This window comes from Crinia signifera, chromosome 3 (genome assembly GCF_055691185.1).
Source record: "Crinia signifera chromosome 3, ASM5569118v1, whole genome shotgun sequence".
NCBI lineage: Eukaryota > Metazoa > Chordata > Amphibia > Anura > Myobatrachidae > Crinia > Crinia signifera.
In genome coordinates, this window is record NC_139219.1 from 304,781,275 (window position 1) to 304,801,850 (window position 20,576).

General features: G+C 44.7%; 1 protein-coding gene across 1 annotated transcript in view; it reads right to left on the minus strand.

Moving 5' to 3' along the window:
- NBAS (NBAS subunit of NRZ tethering complex) overlaps positions 1-20,576 on the minus strand; it is a 540,465-nt gene that overhangs the window by 349,722 nt on the left and 170,167 nt on the right. The window contains exons 26-29 of the mRNA XM_083178566.1: positions 19,466-19,599; positions 17,686-17,748; positions 14,250-14,372; positions 8,972-9,074 (exon numbers count right to left, since the gene is read on the minus strand). Of these exons, the coding sequence (XP_083034692.1) occupies positions 8,972-9,074; positions 14,250-14,372; positions 17,686-17,748; positions 19,466-19,599 (423 nt within the window). The remainder of the gene's footprint in view (positions 1-8,971; positions 9,075-14,249; positions 14,373-17,685; positions 17,749-19,465; positions 19,600-20,576) is intronic.

Sequence of the window (20,576 nt, forward strand, 5' to 3'; positions counted from 1 at the left end):
TCCAGCCCATAACGGGTGCGATCATCCCACAGTGTATGGGCACCTTTAGCAAAAGATCTGCGGGAGCGCGCACCCGACCGATATCGGCAGAAAAGGTACATGATGATGATGATAAAAGTAATAATAAAAAAAATTGATAAAAAAATTGTAATAATAATAATAATGATAAATTTACTAAATAAATAACCCGGACTGGAACATTTTTTTTTTACCAGAAAGTTCTTAAAATAGTAAACGAATAAAACAATTCTTTAAGTTTGAGCTCCAAATTATATACCTTTATTAGATTTACTTCTAAAATCCAAGGGAGGTCTGAAAATTGTTTTTTTTTATTTATTGTTTCTACCTTCAAAATTAGTTGCATTACTGTAGAAAATTGACATATTACAGGGTCTTTGTTAAAACTCCCATATGTCTATTCAGAAAGATCCCTACAAAGCTTTTATAATTCGCCTTCAAAGCTTTTCCCTGGAGAAGCTGAGATTGGCAGCCAGATCCAACTAAATCTGTAAACTGTAATAAAAAGCTTCAAATCATTTTCAACTTTTAACAGATGTCAGGCTTTCTGAGTCAATTATGCCACTCGCCGGCTCGTTTGGGCTTTGTGTGCTTACTTGATTAAAGTGAACATGCAAATAAACAGCATGCATCAACACAAATTCAATTCCGTCTTAATATCAGCATTTTGCAAATAGCACCGGAAGGTTATTTTTAGGCTTTCAACGCGAGGCCTTGATATATTGTATTAAATGGACGCCGCGGCTTGTGCATCACATTAGACAGCTCAGAGGGTGTTTATGTTCCCGGGCCTCAATCTGTGGGATCTGTAAGGGGTATGGAAACCGGCTAATGCAAAAATATAAATTTATCAAAGAAAACGGTGACAAGGGAACATGGACGGCTTGCGGGCAGCACTGTGAGAGCACGCTGGCGAGGTATACAGAAGTGACTTATAGGCAGGGGAGGCAGAGACCGTATACTACAGATGGACATGAACTAGGTCGATAAGCATTTGGTGGACATCACTAGGTCGACATGCATGAAGGTTGACAGGGTCATTAGGTCAAATGACTGAAGGTCAACGGGGTCATTAGGTCAACACAAGCATTAGGTCGACATGGGGAAGGTTGACATGGAGTTTTTCACTTTTTTGACCAGGATGTCGACACAGTCAACATAAGCATTGAAACATAGCACCGCTGTGCACGCCATGCTTCGGCACACTATTCAATACTCCCACCACGCCCTAGTGGAGGTAGGGCATGAAATACCTCCTGTCGGCACATGTCGACTAAAAAAAAAAAAACAGTGAAATCCCCCATGTCGACCTAATGTTTGTGTTGACCTAATGACCCTTTCCACCTAACCCATGTTGACCTTTAGTCATGTCGACCTTCCTGCATGTTGACCTAGTGGTGTAAACCTAATGCTTGATCTAAGGCTTGTTAATATAGTGACCATATCTACAGACTATACGAATGATTAGAATAAATACAAAGAAGATATTTATAAATGTATAACTTATTCTAATCCTTATTATAGAAAAAAAAAACTGTATTTGCACCAGGCCAGGGAGAGACCAGAGGCAGCTACACGGTCAGTCTCACCTCTGTGATCATCAGAGACTACCTGGAGCTGGGGACAGGGCTGCACTGTGGCCAATAGTGTTGCAAAATAAGCAGAAGGGGAAGCAGCTGTCAGATCTGCCTCACTGGTGGTTGAATGCAGTATTAGGTGATCAGTGGCTGATTAACCAATAAGCTGATTAGGCTACAGGCTTGGGAGCCAGGACTGGAGGGGTGCCTTGCAGATGGAACACGATTAATAAAATTAAGGCCTAATTTATTCCATCTTGCTGGCTATCACCTGTCCCGATGTACCATGGAGGGTAAAGTCCTTAAGGTGACTGCCAGATTGCTGTGCCAATGTAACCTACTGATAGAACATTACTTTATGTACATTGTGCTATAGCACCAGATGGGCAGCCTAATGCCAAAGTCTCCTTCGCTTGCCACACACATTAGATCCTACATGCCAGTTGTATAACCTTTATTACATGTACACGGGCAGTATGAATGGCGAGTCCCTGAGCGCCCATACACGTGTGCTAGCCTAGGGCAGTGGTTCTCAACCTCGGTCTCAAGGACCACCAACACAGTGCACGTTTTCCAGGTCACCTGGCAGGTGCACAGGTGCAATCATTAGTCACTAACATTTTAAAAGATCCACAGGTGGAGCTAATTATTTCACCTCTGATTGTGTGTGGAGACCAGGAAAACGCGAACTGTTTGGGGTTCTTGAGGGCTGAAGTTGAGAACCACTGGCACCTGGCACCTTTATTGGGCCCTGCAGGTTATCTATCCAGCAAGTTCCCCAGCACCCAACCAGGAGCAGCCAACATGAAGGAGAAGCTAATGATCAATATTGCTAAAATGCAGGGAAACGTGTGGGAGCGGCTGCTGGTGCTGGACAAGTGAGGCACAGGGATGACCTCACGAGGAGGAAGCAGGTTTTAGGCTGATACTGCAGAGAATCTGCAATGGGTTTGTATTATGTTATAGGTTCACTGCAGTACGTTGGGTTTTAAAAACCTTTTTAGTGCTATCTACCAAACTTTTTGAGGCCATTGGATTCTATATATATAAGTGCGTAAATCTGTCTCTGATATTAGCCAGTGCCACCCCAACCACTGAGTCTAAACACGTAAACAAGATATCACTTTTCATTAATATACAATAATACAATTGAGATTATAAATGGTTTCTTTGAAACAGAATTGAAACTTATACCAAATAGAAACACATTTGAGGAAATCCATCCTATCTGTTGACAAAGTAACCATTTATCATACAATGGACCAGTTTCGCAATATACAGGTGTGATAACAGACATACAGTATTAACAAACTTAATCCAGGAATATCAGCCAAAACCCATTTGGATAGCTTTGTTTTTGATGTGCCATTAATAATAATTGGTGTCACCTCTAGTCATCTTATGATTAATTGTTTGTGTACGAGTTCCAGATTGCCCCAATCACCAGTCAACATGAATGGGATCTATAACAATTGACAATATATACTGTAGCTATGTATAGGATCCCAAAATCCCTGTTTTTAGGACACATCCAGAGAGAATGAAGCTACTCTGCCTCAGGGATCTGGCACTGACTCTTTCATACTGTCTGGATAAGGAATGAACAGGCTGGATGGAAATTGTTAACATCCATTGCACTCTGTAAACTTACGGCTTATCCGTTTCTGTGTGTGCTTGGAAATGCTATTTGATAAAGGGAAAATTCTTTCCATATTGCCGTAACGATTTGGTGGTGTCTAGGTGTACGATATATGCTGACCATTGGCGTAACTATAAATTTTGCTCCCCCCTTGCAAAAAAGTTTGTGGTGCCCCCACCAAATGTTATTGCGTTCAGCGGGTGCTGGCACCCACATCGACCCCACTGTGGCTTGCTCCCCCAAGCGGCAGCTGGGGCTGCCTTACAGTAGTTACGCCACTGATGCTGACGAAACCATCCAAGCAAAGTGCTTTGGGCACAGAGTTTAAAATATGCAACCCAATATTATAGTGTTCATTTTAGCACCTTACACCTTTCAAAACCCGTGCAGTCCCTCTTTCCTGCCTCTGCTTCAAGTGCTGTCTGGTCTGTATCTCTGCGCTGTAATACAGACCGCACTGTGCTAGGAGCAGGAAAGCAGAGAGGGGGGACACCTCAGACAGGAAAAAGGAACTGCGCGGGTCTTGAAAGGCTCAGGGTGCTAGAATGAGCATGAATATTATGTAACTTCATACATATAAGGTGTATTAACAGTATGGGTGTTAACATTGAGGGGAGGGGCTAAATGCTGCCATTTAAATGTCCTAATGTCTCACGTTCGTGACCAATAAATCCGATGGAAGGGTTTTGAGGTGCAAACGCTGCCCATGCAGGATGCACAGCATGCTGGGATGTGTAGTTCAACAGCAGCTGGAGGGCCTCTGGCGTTGCATACCCTAGATCTACATAACACGTCACTGTATTACATTATATGACCTGCTCGAGGTCCGTGAGGTCGAAATTGAAGAACACTGCTCTCGCCAGCTAACACAGGGATGGGGAACCTTCGACCCTCCAGCTGTTGTTGAACTACACACCCCAGCATGCCCTGCAACAGTTTTAGCATGGCCAAATAGCAAAACTGTAGCAGGGCATGCTGGAATGTGTAGTTCAACAACAACTGGAGGGCCAAAAGTTCCCCATCCCTGAGCTGATAGAATAGATCTCATTCTTACATGACTGGCTTGTAATATACAATGATATATTCAAAAGGAAATGCAATTGTATTAACAGCCTTCAGAAACCCTGTGACAGAATCCTCGGGTACTGCTAGTGTCATCCACTGTAATAAGATAAACACGGAGATAGTGGACAGAGACATCATCCAGAGTCAATAGTATTTGTTCTCCCCCCACAAAAAAGAATCTTAACAAAGTGATCAGTAAAGCGGCACAGTGAGGAGCGGACAGAAGCTTCATAGAATAGAGTCCTCACACTTCAGGCTGAACTGTCACGTTGTTCTGCTCATTAAAGCTGACCGCTCAACAATTATGTTAACAGTTCTACTGCTCAAGCACCCAGCTTACACATGACACTGGCGGCATTCGTCTGGGAGAATGTTATCTCATACTGTAGATATTCAGTTACCCGTCACCTGCCATCTGCTTTACATATAAGTATGTGTTCTCTATGCTTGTGCCTTCATTGATCCAATGCAGGTGACTTTACTTTAAACTGTAAAGGCAGAATGCCAACTGTGGTTCTATTACTGTATGTGCTCCTTTTCTATTGTCTTTATTTTTGGAGCAGTATATATATATATATATATATATATACTGCTCAAAAAAAAAATAAAGGGAACAACGCAATAAAACTCCAAGTCAATCACACTTCTGTGAAATCAAACTGTCCACTAGGAAGCAACACTGATTGACAATCAATCTCACATGCTGTTGTGCAAATGGAATAGACAACTGGTGGAAATTATAGGCAATTAGCAAGACACCCCCAATAAAGGAGCGGTTCTGCAGGTGGTAACCACAGACCACTTCTCAGCTGCTATGCTTTCAGGCTGATGTTTTGGTCACTTTTGGAAGCTGGCGGTGCTTTCACTCTAGTGGTAGCATGAGACAGAGTCTATAACCCACACAAGTGGCTCAGGTAGTGCAGCTCATCCAGGATGGCACATCAATGCGAGCTGTGGCAAGAAGGTTTGCTGTGTCTGTCAGCATAGTGTCCAGAGAAAGGAGGCGATACCAGGAGACAGGCCACTACATCAGGAGACGTGGAGGAGGCCGTAGGAGGGCAACAACCCAGCAGCAGGACCGCTACCTCCGCCTTGGCGCAAGGAGGAACAGGAGGAGCACTGCCAGAGCCCTTCAAAATGTGCATGTGTCTACTCAAACTGTCAGAAACAGACTCCATGAGGGTGGTATGAGGGCCCGACGTCCACAGGTGGGGGTTGTGCTTACAGCCCAACACCGTGCAGGATGTTTGGCATTTGCCAGAGAACACCAAGATTGGCAAATTTGCCACTGGCACCCTGTGCTCTTCACAGATGAAAGCAGGTTCACACTGAGCACGTGACAGAGTCTGGAGATGTCAAGGAGAACGTTCTGCTGCCTGCAACATCCTCCAGCATGACCGGTTTGGCAGTGGGTCAGTAATGGTGTGGGGTGGCATTTCTTTGGGGGGGTCGCACAGCCCTCCATGTGCTCGCCAGAGGTAGCCTGACTGCAATTAGGTACCGAGATGAGATCCTCAGACCCCTTGTGAGACCATATGCTGGTACGGTTGGCCATGGGTTCCTCATAATGCAAGACAATGCTAGATCTCATGTGGCTGGAGTGTGTCAGCAGTTCCTGGAAGGTGGAGGCATTGAGGCTATGGACTGGCCTGCCCGTTCAACCGGACCTGAATACAATTGAACACATCTGGGACATCATGTCTCACTCCATCCACCAATGTTGCACCACAGACTGTCCAGGAGTTGGCGGATGCTTTGGTCCAGGTCTGGGAGGAGATCCCTCAGGAGACCATCAGCCACCTCATCAGGAGCATGCCCAGGCATTGTAGGGAGGTCATACAGGCACGTGGAGGCCACACACACTACGCAGTCTTATTTTGACTTGTTTTAAGGACATTACATCAAAGTTGGATCAGCATGTAGTGTGTTTTTCCACTTTCATTTTGAGTCTGACTCCAAATCCAGACCTCCATGGGTTAATAAATTTAGTTTCCATTGATAATTGTTATTTTGTTGTCAGCACATTCAACTATGTAAAGACCCAAGTATTAAATAAGAATATTCCATTCATTCAGATCTGTGTTATGTTAGCTCGGGACCACAAACATTTTGGATAAAAAATTATTACGGATTTCGTAATTTTTTTTTTTTTTTTTTTTACATACTTACCTGGTCCCCTGGAGGTCCCCCGGCGTCCACAGCGTCCATCCGGATCCGTCTTCAGCGGCATCCCCGGTCCCAAGGGGTGCACCGGAGTGTTGGTGACGTCACGTAGTGGACACCGTGGTAAAAGGCGAGTATAAAAAAGGTGGTTTGGGGGGGAAAAAAATATCCTGAAATATTCTGGAAAACTACGGTTTTTGGAATAATTTGGTTAAGGGATCTACGGTTAAGGTATACTCTACTTGTATATATACACACATACATATCTGATGCTGTTTTATATAAAACCCTCTAGTTTAGCATTAGAAGAACTTAACAGGTGTTTTATAGGTGTCAAAAAAACAACAACACACATCGCTAATGACAGTGTACTCCACCTTACTGGCTAAGCTGTGATAGGTCTAGAAACCGGGCACAGCCAATTGCAAAGTGGAACACTGAATTTAGAAGTATGCTGCCTGAATAAGTTTAAGGAAAATTACATTAATTTAGAAAAAATAAATATGTAACCGCGCATCTACTGTACTTCTACACTACTCTCACACTGATTTCTGTGGTTACAACTTTTCTAACACACGGGGCTCAATGTCATAGTCTCCGAGTCCGACGGCCTTGCGGGATGACGGCCAAACTCCAAGGTTTTTTTAGCGAGCCCCGCGAGGGGCATCGGAACGCATCCTCCGACCTTTTCATACCCCCACTATCCACGTAGGCGTGAAGTTGAATTTAGATAGGGTGGCGAGGGCAGAGAGCCACCGAGCCCAAAGTACGGCGAGCGCAGCGAGGGGACGCGCATTACTTCACATGTATTCTGCGTCCCCTTGCAATGCAATTTTCCTATGCAGAATAGCCCACTAAGCTATTTGCTTAGTGGGCGCCGTGCTAGGAAACAAGTACCAAATATTCTCTAGTGTGTACATGTGGTGCGGAATACAGATTCTAAGCCTTACTGGGTCGGAACTAATGTGAATGGCCAAATAATCTCTGTATGCAATAACTAAATAATCATGGTCAAAAAGGGGAAATTCCTGTGGTGAGACCCACTTCTACCTCTATGGGTCAGTAACGGGTGTAGTATAGCAGCCTGACAGTTTGGATTCTGAAGGTCAGTATATCGACATCATAATCCCGACTGCTGGTGCTCCGACGGGGGGTGGGGGGGCGGTTTATGGAAACTGCACTAAGATGACCCATCTTGCCAATGAAAGTGGGTGGCCCTAAGATACCCCTGTCCACTCATTTAAAGAGGAGCGTTGATACTGTATATGCATTTCTCTTCTATGATTGGACAAATCCTTCTGTGGCTGCTGGCCACACCCTTTAAGGCTGGGCTCTTACCACAGCATTCCTTAATTGGCCCCTCATGTCCCAGTCCAAAAATGTAAATAACTTAATAAATAAACAAAACAAAACCAATTATAAAGTAAGGTACTAATTCAGAGTTGTACGCTATGCTGATGTTTTTGAAACGGAGCGATCATTGGCAGATTGCAATGACAAGGAGGCAGACTGTAATCACATCGAGGTTACTTTGCACTCTATGGGCCACTCTGCTATTATATCCTCATTGCGAGTGCGAACGCAATCACAGATATACAATATGTGTTATAATCTACAGTACTGCAAATGTGTGCCTTGTCTACGCCAAGCCCAGGCAGGCATGTACAGTGAGTTCCACCGATTTCTAGGCACAGCCAATCACAACCCGTTATCTATTGTTCTTCCTGAAGAATATTGTTCCAAATAAGGGAAGTTGGCCACAATTTAGAAAACATTAAGGGGGAAATTTACTAAAGGAAATTTGCAAAAAATAGGTGTATTTGTATCCAGAAATACACTTATTTTTGACATTTATGGGCAAATTTACTAAAGGAAATTTGTAAAAAAAATAGGTGTATTTGTATTTAGAAAAACACTCATTTTTGACATTTACTATCCCGAAAATACGGCAATTCGTATTCGTATTGATAGCACATCAATACGAATACGAATTGCCGTATTTTCGGGATAGTAAATGTCAAAAATGAGTGTATTTCTAAATACAAATACACCTATTTTTTTTACAAATTTCCTTTAGTAAATTTCCCCCTTACTATCCCGAAAATACGGCAATTCGTATTCGTATTGATAGCACATCAATACGAATACGAATTGCCGTATTTTCGGGATAGTAAATGTCAAAAATGAGTGTATTTCTGGATACAAATACACCTATTTTTTTACAAATTTCCTTTAGTAAATTCCCCTCTAAATGTGTCAAGGTTTGTTATAAAACCAAGCACCGCTACCATTAATGTCCCCAGACCTGCCTATTCCAAATAGTCACACCAGTGCAGGAAACGTGACAAACGTCCGTACAGTATGTAATCCACCAGTTGATTGCACCACTTCACCAACTGTAGACATTACGGAGACACAAACCATTTCATAAACATATGTGCAACAAATAAAAGCAGTGACCTCGTCCTTCTATTACATATACAGTAGGTGAGAAATAAGTGTCCCTAACCTCATAGCAGGCGTCCACACTGAGACACGTGTACACATTCTGCTGCATCTCTAGGATATCCTGAAGAAGTCCCCTCCAGTGGCTCTCACTGACCGGAGGCTGTCTAGGGGAAAAAGACAAACATACAACATAACATTAACAAGACTTTACAAAACGGATAATATACTTGTACTATAATACGAAATTATTACCGGGTGTCTCTATTAACTACTTCTTCACCCTTACCACACAGCAGCTGCTCGAGAAACTCTCCTGATCATCTGTCCCCAGTGTGAACCCCCCTCCATCTCCTGCGAGCACCTCACACATGGCGCAGACTATAGCACAACGTGTTACAGGGTCACGGAGCCAGCAGCAGTGAAATGTAGAGAGCAGCCAGCCACTAGAGAGAGCACACTGCTCTGGAAAGCAAGCACTGGGGTATTATCCCCTTTCAATATATTTGACAAGTGTCTACATCAAAAGTGTATTTTCAATGCTATATGTATGTATGTATGTATGTATGTGTGTGTTTATGTATATATATGTGTGTATGTGTAATGGGCATGTATGTGTAATGGGCATGGGAAAAAATTCTGACCCTACTTGAGAGACTTGCCTACACTCGCCTCACACACTTTCTTAACTTACACAATTTATTGGTCGCACTTCAGTCAAGCTTTCCTTTCCAACAATCCCATAAGCTGACTAAAGCAGTGAATGATTAGGTCACTAAGTCTAAAGGTCATTACTTACATCTTCAATATTTCTCTGCTGCATGTGACACTGTTGACTACTCTCTTTTTATACACTTCAATCCTTAGATCTCCAGGACATAGTCCTATTTTGGTTATCATCCTACCTACAGTATCTAATTGCTCTTTCAGATTGTCTGCTTCTCTGAAACCACCCTTTCAGATACAGGGAGATTATATAAACTCCACACAGTTATGCACATGGTGGTAATTGAGCCCATGACCTCAGTGCTGTGAGGCAGTAATGCTGACCATGACATCATCTGTCCTCCAAGAACCACTCCATCCTCGTCCCGTTCTCCTCCTCAGCTCATCACAGTGTACACTTTTCATATGTTCTATCCCTAACACTCATGCCATCTGTGCTACTCCGTGCCTCTACACGCTCCAGGACCAGGGAGACTCGACCTGCCTCCCCTTCCTTGTGGTTCACCTCCACTGGAAGAACCAATGTGATGACCATGCTACCGAAGAATGGTGAAGTGCACAAGTTCATCTTTCAGCTACCATTTATCGAGTACATTCAATAAAATAACAGAAATAAGATTATTGGTTGCTATGGGCAACTTCTCCACTCATTAGAAGGCTTGACACAGTACGTTTACCACACAGTTTTATTATCCTCGTCTTACCAAACCTGTTGGTTTATTGCTCTGTGTTGTTCCTACGATATATAAAGTAAAGGTGCTCATACACTTGTCCGATTTGGGACGATTTCACTCGATCCGGTGAGATCGGGCCGAGAAATTGGCCCCAAAAGGATGTGTTTGATGTGCCCCTCGAGTCCTATGTGTGGTCCTGTGCACTTCAGACCTGAGCCAGTGGTCCCACCTGTTGCCCGTTCGACCGCCAACTCTACCCCCTCCCAGTGGGCAAGAGCGGGGTCGCATGCAATGTGAGACAATGTATTATATGTGATCCTGGGTCCTGGCCCAATGGGGTCGGATGGACCGTACACTGCTGCAATACATCGCAGTACTGTGTGGGCACCCTTACACTTACTGTATGTATGTGGACACAATGTGGCACATTAAACATTAGAAATGATAACAAAATCCCTTTATTAATTTGTACTGGTATAATATAGAATTGTATTATATATATATAATAGATACAGACACACACACACACATTGATGAGAAATGTGTGTGGGATGCAGTCCTGTCTCTGCACATTACAGTACATGTAACAATGTAATTGCAAACATATCCACAGATAATCTAACTCCATCCGCGTCACTGAGCCATGTCCTGCGCTTTCATGAACATCTTTCATGTGACCCCAATGAGTTTGGGATCGGTGCACCTCAGCAGCGGCACTAGGCATACTGTGTTATGTCATGGTGCGCTGAACATAAAATGTGTCACTCTGTGACCTGAGACACAGAACCCACAACTGTACAGCCCCTGGTCATTCACATGTAACTGATGCCATCAGGAACAATCCTAATCAAACACGTTGTGTCGTTTCTCTCTCTTGGGTTTATGACCTTATCAATAAATGGGCAACAGATGTGTACGTAACGCAAGAAGATAATAAGGACGCTTCTGCAGAGGACATCTGAGCACTATGATGGTTTCGTCTATGTGTGTGTGTGTGTGTGTGTCCACACACACACACACACACATACACACACACTCCTCCTCTCCCACTTCATCTTTGTTCTTTAAATGTATAATGGGTCGGCAAGTGTCTACAACAGCTCGAAAACCCTCACTGCTACCTCCAACTACTGTGTGTTCCTTAACACTTTGAGTGCCAAGTGAATTGTTCAAAAAAGGGTTGAAAATTGCCAAGCAAACATTTTTATTCATCATAATGACCTGTAATGTTTACTTCGTATAGGAAATATAATCTTTTTCTTTTGCACATTTATTTGAATTTATATAACAAATGTGAGCAACGCTGGCATTTTTAGCAGATATTTTGAACATCTCACATACAGATGGAGCCCCTTTCATTATTGCTTTGCTCTCGCCAGAACGTACCCGCCGGCAAGAGCCAGCGGAGAGGGATTCCATCAGACTGGGATGCACGTGCAACTCACGCAAAGCGCGTCCCAGTCTCTTGGCGGCGGGACCCTGCCTGTCTCTGCTTCAGGGAGACGGGCAGAGTTAAGGGGGGGGGGGGGGTCAGGGCATCGATGGGGATCGGGGAGGCGGCGTACGACGACGGGGAACTCCGTCGCCATGGAGCGCGTGAGCGTATTGTGTGCATGCGCCCCCTGGCAGGAGCTGGCGGGTGGCGAGGGCTGGCGATGGAAGCGCCAGCCCCTGCAAGAGCGAGAGGCGCTCCATCTGTAGATGTTGGCACTCGCAGGGTTAAAGGCTGTACAATCTGTAAATCGTAACATAGAGGTCCCTCTAACCCCCCTACCCCATTCAAAACCCTTCATCAAACACTTATTATGCTAATTGTATGCTGTTGTGTTATCGGATTTGTTAAAAATAAAAATGTGATCTTATTTTTAAAAAGTAACAGCCCACGAACAGAAGAGAATAGAACGTAAATGAATAAAAAGCACATCGGTGCGGGTGACGACACGATTATTGCCCCGTGTCACCTGTGCTGTTCATTCCTCATATAATTCATGATCACCTTGCAGATGAGACACTTCCTCGTGAAGCGTTAACACCCCATGAACAAACCCCAGATAAATACTTCCCGAATATAACAAGTGATTTTGTTCCTTTTATCGGTTTCCAGTGGGAAAATAATTGTTGGGAAAAAATAAATGACAGAAACCGGGTACAATATCACAAATCAATGGTTCTTCAAGCAAGAGATTCCTCGGCGGTGACATCACCATTGTGTAATGACATCATGGTACATGGCTTAGTCAAAGATCTCCTAACCCATGTAGAGTACCATGAATGTAATGACGGTCCGGGCCACAGATAACATGCCTGCACTGTTTTTTTTTGTTTTCTTTTATGTGCAGCTGGAAATGAAATAATGGCTGGATAGGAAGAGGTAATTACAACCCCCAATCAATAGTCTAATCTACAAGAATGATATCCCCTAAACGAGAAGCTTCCAAGGTTGGAGAAAGACGAATGGCATTGTACGCTTTTAATCACAAAAGCGCAAGTGAAATAATAAATAATGAAAGGGATCCTGGATGAGCCTCGATAGGCGCTTGTGTCCTGTAGGATTGTCAGAGCGTTTTCTGACAGCGGCAAGCGAGAGAGCGCAATTTATGCGAGTAAAAACCGCCTTGTACATGTGACAGTGGACTTATGGCTGTATAGGAGAAGTTAAGCTGGCCATACATCTACAAATCGATTGTCAGATTGGGCTGGTTGGAACAAAAACCTGGTAATGGATGAGAGCAAATGGCAGTTGACGATTTGCTTTGAAATGTTGGAAAACTGCCAAAAACGGTCACTCATCCATTACCAGGTTTTTGTTCCAACCAGCTCAATCTGACAATCGATCTGTAGATGTATGGCCAGCTTTACTCTATAATGAAGAAAGGATCTCATGACAATTGGCAACAGGTTCTCAAACTCGGTCAACAGGACCCCACACAGCATCAAATGAAATAATTAGCTCCCCCTGTGGATCTTCTAAAATGTGTCAGTCAGTAATGAGTGCACCTGTCGGGTGACCTGAAAACTGTGAGGGAACCCGAGAACCGAGTTTGAGAACCATTGGCTTATCCAAACATGTTATTGTATACTGCTGAACACCACAAGCCACTGTAAACTGCATGTTTCTACTGTCATTGGAGGAGGTACCAATATGGAGTCAGCTATCACCAGCCACCTTTGGCTTAAAATGTACAAGGCTTATTTTCTGATTGGACAGTGGCCAGCCAATCAGTATGATTCCAGCTGGCCACTGGCAACCTATCGTTAATAGTTCCTTCCTGAGTGCAGTATGACTGCTTCACTGCCCTGACCAAATAGCTATCTGTGAGGAGTTTGTATGTTCTCCAGGTGTTTGTGAGTTTCCTCCTACACTCTTACGTGTGTGCGGTAGAATGTAGACATCACTGGGGCAGGGCACAGTTTAAATGACTAGAAAGCACTGTATAATGTGTGCATTAAATAAATAACTTGATAAATGAAATTGTGCCCAGCCTCCGTGTTTATGAGATAATGAAATCCCAGTCTGCCTGCAGGAACAGCCCCCAGTCTCCGCACAAGAGACGACCTGACCGCTGCGGCCGCTGCCTAGTCTTCCACTGACCGCACCGAAGCACTACACTGGATCCTAAGCTTGCATGGCGAGCTATGTATGTTGTCATATAGAGTATTCCTGCTGCGTGTCCCTTGGGGTTGAGAGTCAGGACTGGCCTGTGTGTGTGTGTGTGTGGCCATATTATGAAGCTCAAGATAAATGCCTCAATGATAAAGCAAGAGATGACTGCTGCACACAGGTTTTATCTATAGTTGTACAACTCCCTTGCTGTGGGCCCACTACATGGTTTTTAATTGCAAGTGTCAGTTTCTGGGGCTTTCCATAGTGTTCTAGAAGACGTGCTGAGCTAAACAAGTTCTCTCCTATTACATTACACACAAGACAGTCAGGTTCCTTACTTGCGACCCGTGTGCCGGGTGAGGCGTACGATCAGCTTGTGAGCTTCTTCCAGGCTGGACTGCGTTTCCTTCACAAAGGATATGGGTTTCTGCAGACCGTGCTTCTCCAAGATCTCCGACACACTGACAACACAGAGTCATATCTGGGAATTAGCTACAGGAAGCACTTTCTACACAGAAACAAACAGATTACCCTTTACTGTACTGGTTTTAAAGCCATATTCAATTATTTGGTGTGGAACCCAAATCTCAGGCAACACACATCATTCAGATATAAATTTAAATAAAACACATAAATAGTATTACAGCACAAACAACAACCAAAAAAACAGACTATGGGCCAAATGTATTAAGACTAAGTGATAAAGTAGCAGCCACTTAGCTCCTAACTGTCATTTCTCAAACCAAGCATGTAACATGGCAGCTAGGAGCTGATTGGCAGGTACTTGATCACACTACATTTTATCACTTGTTACGGCTTAATACATTTGGCCCTATGTATCATGAAACACCGTTTGAGTGGGGTATTACAATTACCCCGCTATTTATGCAGGCGGAAATAGCAGCACTCATTTACTCAACGCTGTCGTTTCCCACAGCAATAAAAGATTTCATATTCTGCTTTTTTTTTTAAAGTCGGATTTGAATAGTTGGAAATGGCCACTAATTGTCCAATTCGCGGCCGATTGTGACTGTTTATCATCCGTTTCCGACAAAATGTGTCTATTCCGGCACTCAAAACAAGTTACGGTCGAATACGGATGTTAATCCGACTGTCGGAAATTACCCAACATTCAGAATCGGGATTAAAATACCCCCCCCTGAGTTCTAGATCCAGATGGAGCAGTTTTTGGCTCATCAATTAAATAGATCATTATCATATTTTCTAGTGAATCTGTAACATTTGACCTGCGCCGCACCGGGAAAACAAGTCTACTCCACCTGTATTTTAAAATGGCTGTTCAGTTTAAGGTAAGATTTGTGTTTCATACAGAAGTGAAGCAACATATTAGAAATGAAACTAAATCAGTGTCCAGGTGTGGTGTAGCAAGTGGATAATGTCTATGTCGACATACTCAAAGTTTTGTTTGGTGTCAATGTCGACACCTGAGCACCTGGACCACCAATTAGTGTACTGTATGGGGCATGTACCACTATCGGTCGACAGGGCCCACAGGTCGACAGGGAAAAGGTCGCAGTGCTTTTTTTTTAACAAAATTTTGAGCTGACGTGCCAACAGGCGGTATTTCATACCCTACCATCCACTACCATGTGGAGGGAGAAGAGAATAGTGTGCCGGTCAACCTTTTTCCACTGTTGACTTTCGGACCCTGTCAACCTTTTCCACTGTTGTCCTTTGGTCCCTACAAAGCAGCAAATCCCGCTAGCACCAGGCTAGAGGTCTGTGAAGAGAGAAATATCCAGGTAGATCTTACAATGTACGTTCCCTCCTATCTCCCTAGGACGAGGACAATACTCGCAGGAAACCGCTTCCCTGTCTATGAATATAATAGGAAACATGAAATACAGGCGCTCTGAGGCTCCCGCGTTCAGCCCTGTATCACACATCTATCTGCATCGGGTGAAGCTCTCCTCAGGCGCGGCCACTGACAATAGGAAATGGGGATATTTATGGTTTGATTTGGCTCCTGCCTGGCAGAGTTTGTCACTAAATCAAAGTGGCCATACCGAAATATTTCTTTAGCAAATAGCAAGCCGACGGCTACAATGAACAGGGAACATAATGCCCATTTGTTTCTAATTTATAGTTTATACTGTACTTATGTTCCGAGGTGAAACACATTGTAGGAAAACTTTTTGCCATTTGTTGGCATGGTCAGAAGAAATGTCAAAGACAAGAATATTGCTGGCAAGGTGCGATAACCTAGAGACAGCGAGCCGCTGCACATTCTATTTCAACATGGAGATAATAATACCTCTGTGTTATTATACAGTACACCTGCACCTAGGATGCAGTGTGCCAGGGAAATACACAGCGTCGTAGACAGGTAGCAAACAATGGGGTATCCTTCACTGTGTGTGTCAAAAGTGCACTTTGTTATATGCTATCAGATAAAATCAGAACCAAGAACTTGGACCAAGAGAAAGGATTTTACCTACAATTTAAACTCATCACTTTTTTGTATGTTAGATATGCAAGCCAACATCTAATGTTTTGACTACTTCTTGCAGCGTGTTCCTCGCACACAGATGTACAGTGTTCCTGGCAATGTTAGTTTCCAGGAAAGAATGCACAGTGCAGTGTTAGTTTCCAGGACAGACTGCACAGTGCAGTGTTAGTTTCCAGGACAGACTGCACAGTGCAGTGTTAGTTTCCAGGACAGACTGCACAGTGCAGTGTTAGTTTCCAGGACAGTCTGCACAGTACAGTGTTGGTTTCCAGGACAGACTGCACCACGTAGTGTTGGTTTCCAGGGGATGCAGTTAAAATCCCGGCGGTCAGGATCCCGGCGTTCAGAATCCCGACCGCCGAAATCCAGACACATTCTCCCTCCGTGGGTGTCCACGACACCCCTGGAGGGAGAATAAATTAGTGTGCCGAGCATAGCGAGGCACCGGGCCCGCTGCGTGGCGAGCGCAGCGAGCCCGCAAGGGGGGGCGATCCACGTCCCCCCTTGTCGGCATTTTGGCTGTCGGGATTCCGAACGCCGGGATCCCGACCGCCGGGATTCAGTACTGAATCCGTTTCCAGGACAGACTGCACCGCGCAGTGTTGGTTTCCGGCACAGACTGCACAGTGCAGTGTTGGTTTCCGGCACAGACTGCACCGCGCTGTGTTATTTTCCGGAAAGACTGTACCGCGCAGTGTTAGATTCTGGCACAGACTGCACCGCGCAGTTAGTATCCGACACAGACTGCACTGTGCAGTGTTAGTTTCTGGCATAGACTGCACCGCACAGTGTTATTATCTGGCACAGACTGCACAGCGCAGTGTTAGTTTCCAGGACAGACACCATCGCACAGTGTTACTTTCCAAGACAGACTGCAACATGAGAGACCCTTGGCCTTTTCCCTCCCCTACACGGTGGCACTGGCAACACACTTTCATTTATACAAACGGAGGCTGTCGTCATCCTTCCCAGAAATTACATCAGACTTTCACCCACTGACAATCTGATTCCGGGTTACATGCTCCGTTCCGGGATCCGTTGAGCAGACTTCATCTTGCCCATTGAGCAAAGCACCGACAATCGCTATGGGATCTAAATAACCCAAATGTATTACTGGGCCGCAGATCCCCTGAATTTGCCCTGAAATTGTCTACAACGGTGTTAGTTCCGTCCTAGTAACCACTTTCTATGATTTGAAAACAGTTATTTTAACTTCAGATATAGAAGAAGAAAGACAAATAAATGTAATCCATGAGGGAGGAGCATTGTAGGAGGAACAGACGATGGGAAGAGAGGACTATTACCTGAGGATCTGTTCGAGCTGGTCTACCTTGTCATGCAGAGATTTAGTCATGTCTGTCTCCGCGCTGTAAATAACAAGGACAGAGAGATACGGTCAATCAGATTGCAGACAATAATTTCCTGCAGTTATTAATACGGCACCGCTGAGTGACACAGACAATAAGCTAGCCTTCTCCCGACACCACGTTCCCTTCTGTCTGTATGTATTTCCACAGGCTACGCTCCCCATGTTACTTCCTTTTGACGGAAGGATTTATGCAACATCATTTTGTCGTGACACCTCGAAATAAAAAAAAAAAAATAGCACTGAGCTTAGGGGGCGATGTATCAACTCGTGTAGAGAGAGAAAGCGGAGAGAGATAAAGTGCCAGCCAATCAGCTCCCAACTGCCATGTTACAGACTTTAAAAAAATGACAGTTATCTCACTGTTGCCTTTGTTTGATAAATCTCCACCACCCACAAAGTACGGGTGGATCTGTGGGCTGAACCCATAGCCATACACTAGCCGTTCCTAGGAAAGATACATTGAGGCAGATTTATTAAGCTTGGAGAAGAGATAAACTGGAGATAAAGCGGAGAAAAGGTAAAAGGAGATACAGCACCAGCCAATCAGCTGTGTTTGAAAAAGACAGTTGGGAGCTGATTGGCTGGTGCTTTATCTCCTTTTACCTTTTCTCCGCTTTATCTCCAGTTTATCTCTTCTCCAAGCTTAATAAATCTGCCCCATTATCCGGAACCAATCCTAGAACATTTCAGATTAAGGGCGAGATTTACTTCAGATGGGATGTTGTTATGGGCAACCAATCAGATACTATCTATAACCTTCTAGAAGGCGCTAAATAAATAAGAAGTAAAATTCTGATTGGTTGCCATAGCAACATCACATGTGAAATAGAACGCCCGTCTTAGTAAATTTCCCACCAAGTGCCCACAATCCCGAGATCAATGCATGCATATAGGGGAGTGGATGAAAAGGTCGACACCAAAAGTTTGACATGCACTAAGTCGACATTGACAAACAGACGGCATGCACTAGGTCAACTGTCAAAATGCAACACAAGCAAAAAGGTTGCTGGAAAGGTCAACAAATGAAAAAGCAGACACTTTTATTATTATTTTTATCCACTTTTTTTGTGCATATGTCGACACACGTTTTGGGACGTACAGCTGTAGCAGGCTACATCTTTGCAGGGGCTACCGCCAGGGGCGCGCGCACATGACGCTCATGCGCCCTGTGGCAACGGAGCCTGCCCCCCCCCGAACTGGGCAGCGTCTCCCTGAAGCGGCGACGGGCAAGGAGATGCTGCCCAGCTGCTGTGTTACTGGAACACGCATGCGACGCACGTGCATATCAGTCCCTATCCCTGGCGCTTGCCAGTGAAAGGGATCTGGCGGGCGCCGGCCAAGGATAAAGCCTGCTACATCTGTAGCGCTAACAATTTCTGGGAGTGGCGGCTTTTGGGAGGGGCGCTGACATCAGCGGTCATGATCTCCTCACAGTCATTGCAGCGCTGAGTAAGTCTCTGCTTATGTGGTATTGCAAACAGGAGAGGTGGGGGGGATTCATTCAATGGTCGATGGAATTTCCCCTGCTTCGCACGGCTGTGATCTTATTTGCAGCCGTGCACATGGGTGGGATTTCACTTAAGCAGGGAGGCGTTTACCCTATTGCTAGGCTCTGAAAACTCGCAACACATCGATCAGGTCTGAATCAGGCCTACAGGCAGGAGTATGCATTAATATAAAATGATCACACACAAATGAAAAAAAAATATCCTTACCCATAACCCCTCTGGGGTAAGCATTCCAGGATGTCATAGCACAGGGACAGCTGGTCATCTCGTTTACACGTGTAGATAGACTCCAAGGCTACTATAATGAGCTGGTCCTGATCAGGAATTAGTTTTTGCTGGCACTAAAAGACAGAGTTGTATATTATAGTCACTTACACATATGTATAAATATAAATATCTATTATATTTCCGATCTTTCCGATACAGCGGAAACATTCAGCAAACAGACTCAGAGACTCAGTCGCACATACGGTCAGTGTCACATATAACATTAATCAGCACAGTCTCCGCATCTCGTTTTGACTAAGCTGCGTTTTCGGTGTAAAGACGCCCAATGCTAGCAGAGTCTCATGGGACCTGGCGCTCTGTGAGGGGCTGTTTGGGGCTATTGCCGCAATGGTGTATGACAGGCATGTCCAAACTATGGCCCTCCAGATGTTGTGAAACTACAATTCCCATCATGCCTTGCCACAGTTTTGTTATTAGGGAATTCTAAAACAATTGCAAGGCATGCTGGGATGTGTAGTTTCACAACAGCTGGAGGGCCATAGTTTGGACATGTCTGGTGTATGAGAACACATTTGTACACGCACAACCAATGAGGAAGCACTTACCAGCTTTAGTGATGAAACCATAACAGGGCAATCACAAGCGGCTTGCCCGCACTGGCAATAGTAATACATATCATTCGCATCTGTATTTACCAGCCGCGGGCATAGCTAATTTTGCAATTCTGCGAATATGCCCTTACTATACTCCAACGGCATTTGCCCGCACCTTTCCTCCCACCTGTCAAAGCAGGTAGAGGTTCAAGCATCAACCATTCATTGGGCGGTATTCAATGTGAATACCGGCGACGTGCAGCGAATCCTGTTTAGGATTCGCTGCACATTCGCCACTGGTCGCCGCGTTCCGGAGCCTCGCTGGCTTTGGTATTCAACGAGTCAGGGGCTCGCTGCCCCTGACCGGCGAATTTGAGCTCCTGCGGCGGATGCCGCAGGGAGCCTGAGGACGGTGGCAGGCAGGGAGATGGAAGTCTCCCTGCCTGCCCCAGAACGTTTGTGGGGGGGAGGTGGGCTCCCCGGGTGCCAGGCAGCAC